This window comes from Arachis ipaensis, chromosome B10 (assembly GCF_000816755.2).
Source record: "Arachis ipaensis cultivar K30076 chromosome B10, Araip1.1, whole genome shotgun sequence".
Classification (NCBI taxonomy): domain Eukaryota; kingdom Viridiplantae; phylum Streptophyta; class Magnoliopsida; order Fabales; family Fabaceae; genus Arachis; species Arachis ipaensis.
Genome location: NC_029794.2, coordinates 135,904,953 through 135,909,962, shown reverse-complemented (window position 1 = coordinate 135,909,962; position 5,010 = coordinate 135,904,953). Strand labels below are relative to the sequence as shown.

Below are 5,010 nucleotides of genomic sequence, written 5' to 3'. Positions count from 1 at the left end.
CAGAGTCAGAATTTTATTCCCTGGGCATGTGTTGCTGTATATTTGAAAACTGTTAAGTTTGGTGATGACCTGGCTGATAGTTCTGGGGGGGAGGATCGTTGTCTGGTTTTTCCTGATCTATTACAAGCTGCCAATTTGCCAATGCATCTACCAGAAAATTTTGAAGGTCGTGCATTCTGCTTTTTACCTTTACCCATAACTACTGGTCTTCCTGCACATGTAAATGCATATTTTGAACTATCATCGAATCGCAGGGATATCTGGTTTGGTTCTGATATGACTGGGGTTGGAAGAAAACGCTCAGAGTGGAATATTTACCTCCTTGAAAATGTTGTTGCCCCTGCCTATGGTCGTTTACTTGAGAAGGTAGCATCAGAGATTGGCCCTTGCAATTTGTTCTTCTCATTGTGGCCAACAACATTAGGGTTAGAACCTTGGGCATCAGTAGTGCGGAAACTTTACCAATTTATTGCTGAATTCAATCTTTGTGTATTATATACAGAAGCTAGAGGTGGTCAATGGATCTCAACCAAACATGCTATATTTCCAGATTTTTCTTTCCTTAAGGCAGCAGAACTTATTAAAGCATTGGCAAGTGCTTCTTTGCCTGTCATTTCGCTTCCGCAATCACTTGTAGAAAGGTTTAAGGAGATCTGTCCATCGTTGCATTTTCTAACACCAAAGCTGTTAAGGATGTTGTTGATCAAAAGGAAGCGTGAGTTCAAGGACAGGGTTGCAATGATTTTGTCCCTTGAGTATTGCTTACATGACTTGCAAGAAAACATGCAGTGCGATAGTCTGTTGGGCTTGCCGTTGTTACCACTAGCAGATGGTTCCTTTACATCAGTTGATAAGAAGGGTGTTGGAGAAAGAGTTTACATTGCACGTGGTGATGAGTACGGCCTTCTCAAGGATTCGATTCCACATCAGCTTATAGATTGCGTTATTCCAGAAGACGTTCATAGAAAACTTTGCTACATTGCCCAAACAGATGGTACAAATATTTCTTTCTTGTCATGCCAGTTACTTGAGAAGCTTCTGGTGAAAATACTGCCTGGAGAGTGGCAACATGCTAGACACGTAAGCTGGACTCCTGGTATTCATGGCCAACCCAGTTTAGAATGGTTGCAACTACTATGGAATTATCTGAAATCATATTGTGATGATCTTTTAATGTTCTCTAAGTGGCCTATATTGCCTGTTGGAGATGAATACTTGATGCAGTTAATACCAAATTCTAATGTGATAAAAAATGATGGATGGAGTGAAAAGATGTATTCTTTGTTGTTGAAGGTTGGATGTTTATTTTTGAGAAATGACCTGCAGTTAGATCATCCAAAACTGGAACATTTTGTCCAGCCATCAACCGCAAGGGGTGTATTGAATGTGTTCATGGCTGTTGCTGGAGACCCACAGAATATTGAGGGGATTTTCAAAGATGCATCTGAAGGGGAACTACATGAACTGCGGAGTTTTGTTCTCCAGTCAAAATGGTTCTCTGAAGAGCAAATTGATAACACACATGTTGATACCATCAAACACCTCCCTATATTTGAGTCATACAAAAGCAGGAAACTAGTAAATTTGTGTAACCCTGTGAAATGGCTTGGTCCCACTGGTGTTCGTGAAGATCTTTTAAATGATAGCTTCATAAGAACTGAATCAGAAACAGAAAGGATCATTATGAGAAGGTATTTAAAGATAAAAGAACCAACAAAGGTGGAATTCTACAAAGATCACATAATCAATCACATGTCAGAGTTCCTTTCGAAGCAAGAAGTCATTTCAGTTATTCTGCATGATGTGCAGCTTTTAATTAAAGAGGATACCTCTCTCAAATCTTCACTTCCAACCATACCATTTGTGATGGCAGCTAATGGAACTTGGCAACAACCATCTAGGTAATTTTAGAAGTTTTTCTCTGTGAAAATAAATCTTAAAGATGTTTTCATTTATTATATAAATGACTTATGTGATTTTACTTCTGAATGCAATTATTGCCAGTGTGCCACAGTTATTTTGAAGGAATAACATTATGCAAATTTGCAATGTAACGTATCTTTATATCTCTCACCCGTAATGTTGTTAATCATATTTACAATTAAATTAGTGAGACTGAAAATATAAAAAGGAAAACAAGAAGAAAAGCCCTTAATGTTATAGAGATGAGAATGTTACATTGGAAAAATGGATAGTAGACAAGATAGAATTACGAAGAATTTATTAGAAATGTTGGGATTTGACCCTTTTTGAAATGATGGTAAAGTCTTATCATTGGTGGTTTGGTCGTGTGTGAAATGGCAGTAAAAACTCTAGTAAGGATAGTAGAACATGTTAGTCTAATAGGTAGATGTAGAAGAAGGTCAAGAAAAACCATAGTTGAAATTATTCAGATGAATTTATATGTTGATGGTTTGACACAGTTGCTTCGGTAGATTATTATTATTATTATCATCATCATCATCTTGTTTAAATTCTTTATTTATTTGATAGATCTTATTTTATTTCTTGGAATAATTGATGGTTTTATTACATTTTGAGTATTTTAATCATAAAAATTATGGTAGAAAAACATCTTAGATATCTACAAGGTTTTTTTTATTTATTATTTTTTTTTTCTGACCTTCCATAGTTGCTGAGACTTGAGATGTATTTTCCATTTTATGGATTACTTAATGGTGTTACTTGTCTCTTGCATATACAATATTTGGTGTACAATCAATTTTTGCACACTTCATCTTTTTCAGTTTCCTTGCAGATTCTTGGTATCTGACTTATACTCTCTATTAAAAATCCACTACATCCTGAAGCTCATAAATGAAACCATTCTGCTTTTTACCCTTTGAACATGCTGCTATTCTCCCTTACATCTAATTGCTTGTGAACTATAATTCTCTCAGCAAACACAAAGGCATATTACTGATTTCAGTTACTTTTATTAACGAGAGTGGGTTATGGTCTACAATTCAAAGAAATATCTGTGATATGCAGGTTAAATTTTATGGGAAATAGTCCTGCTTTGATAACAATGTATGTTTAAGCTCACGTTGGAGACTTGGAGTTGGACTCAACAAGAATGGGTTATAGATCCATTACTTAATAGAAAAATGTACTGTAATTGTATCAGATATTATATTTTATCCTGAATTGCATGACAATTACTTTAGTTGCTTAGAAGTGATTTTGTTTTGAATTGCTGATTAGATTGTTATTGCAGGCTTTATGATCCTCGTGTTCCTCAGCTTAAAAAGATGCTGCATGGGGATGCTTTTTTCCCCTCTGACAAATTTTTAGACCCTGAAATTTTAGATACTTTAGTTACCCTTGGACTTAGGACAACTCTGGGATTTACTGGTTTGCTTGATTGCGCTAGATCAGTTGGCATGTTGCATGATTCCGGGGCCATTGAAGCCTCCAACCATGGTAGAGTGTTACTGGTTTTTTTGGCTAAACTAGCCCGTAGGCTCTCAAATAAAGGTGAAAGTTATAATGGTGATCAACAGGTTGCCATGGTTGTGAGAAGCAGCAGTATAATTGATGATACTGTTGTATATGAAGGCTTTCCTAAAGAGGATGTGAACTCCCCAACAGATGTTGATTCTTTTGTAAGCAGCTTAACTGATGATATGGCAGAGGAGGAATTTTGGTCTGAACTGAAGCAAATCTCTTGGTGTCCAGTAATTTCTGATCCACCTGTTAGGGGACTTCCATGGTTGAAATCCAATAACCAAATTGCACCCCCCATGATTGTGAGGCCTATATCACAAATGTGGATAGTGTCGTCCTCAATGCACATATTAGACGGTGAATGTGACATGACATATCTACAAACTGAACTTGGGTGGATGGATTGCCCAGAAATTGCAGTTCTATCAAGACAGTTAATTGAGCTATCTGAGTCCTATAAGCAGCTTAAGATGAATTCATTGCTGGATCCTGGTTTTGATGCTCAGTTACAAAAGGAAATACCTTGCCTTTATTCAAAATTGCAAGAATATATTAGCAGCGATAAGTTCAATGAACTGAAAGCAGGATTAAGTGGTGTTTCATGGGTCTGGATTGGTGATGATTTTGTATCACCAAATGCACTTGCATTTGATTCCCCTGTAAAATTTACTCCTTATTTGTATGTTGTTCCATCTGAACTCACAGAGTATAAAGAATTGTTGCTAAAGTTAGGAGTCAGATTGAGTTTTGGTATTACCGATTATATTCATGTATTACAAAGGTTGCAGAATGATGTGCAACGACTTCCTCTTTCAATGGATCAGCTAAATTTTGTCTGTTGTGTCCTTGAAGCCATAGCAGAATGTTGCCTGGAGAAGCCACTTGTTGAGCCTGTTGATGGGCCCTTGCTGATTCCTGATACTTTTGGAATTCTGATGCCAGCAGGAGATCTTGTGTATAATGACGCACCTTGGCTGGAAAACAGTTCTCTTATTGGCAGACACTTTGTACATCCAAGTATCAGCAATGATTTGGCAGACAGGCTGGGTGTACAGTCAGTTCGTTGCCTCTCTTTAGTCAATGAAGATATGACTAAAGATCTACCCTGCATGGACTATAATAAAGTAAATGATCTTTTGGCCCTGTATGGGAGCACTGAGTTTTTGTTGTTTGACCTCCTTGAGTTGGCAGATTGCTGCAATGCAAAGAGATTGCACCTGATTTATGATAAAAGGGAACATCCTCGTCAGTCTTTGCTGCAGCACAATTTAGGTAATGTTCTTATTTATTTTTCAATTAACTTTCCATATTTCTTCCAAGGTAGATGTATATGCAATTTTTTTTTGGATATGTATGCAATTCTTTCAACAGGAATGCAGATATCAATTTATTTTTTTGTTTCCTCACAAATTCTAAACCAACAAGAAGATCCCATAAGTAGAATATGGGCTGGCTCACATAGTTGTTATTTTTGTATCATTGTGAGCTGTCTAAGGCACTTTTCGATTATTTTTCTGCCCTTCTAATGAAATTTCTTTCTATATACGCCCTAACGAGAAAAAA

At 36.7% G+C, this 5,010-nt stretch overlaps 1 protein-coding gene across 1 annotated transcript in view; it reads left to right on the top strand.

The window, feature by feature from the left end:
* The window catches only part of LOC107621171 (sacsin), a 24,739-nt gene that overhangs the window by 8,014 nt on the left and 11,715 nt on the right, over positions 1–5,010 (top strand). Inside the window, 2 exon segments of the mRNA XM_021114757.1 lie at positions 4–1,901; positions 3,218–4,719. Coding sequence (XP_020970416.1) covers positions 4–1,901; positions 3,218–4,719 — 3,400 coding nt within the window.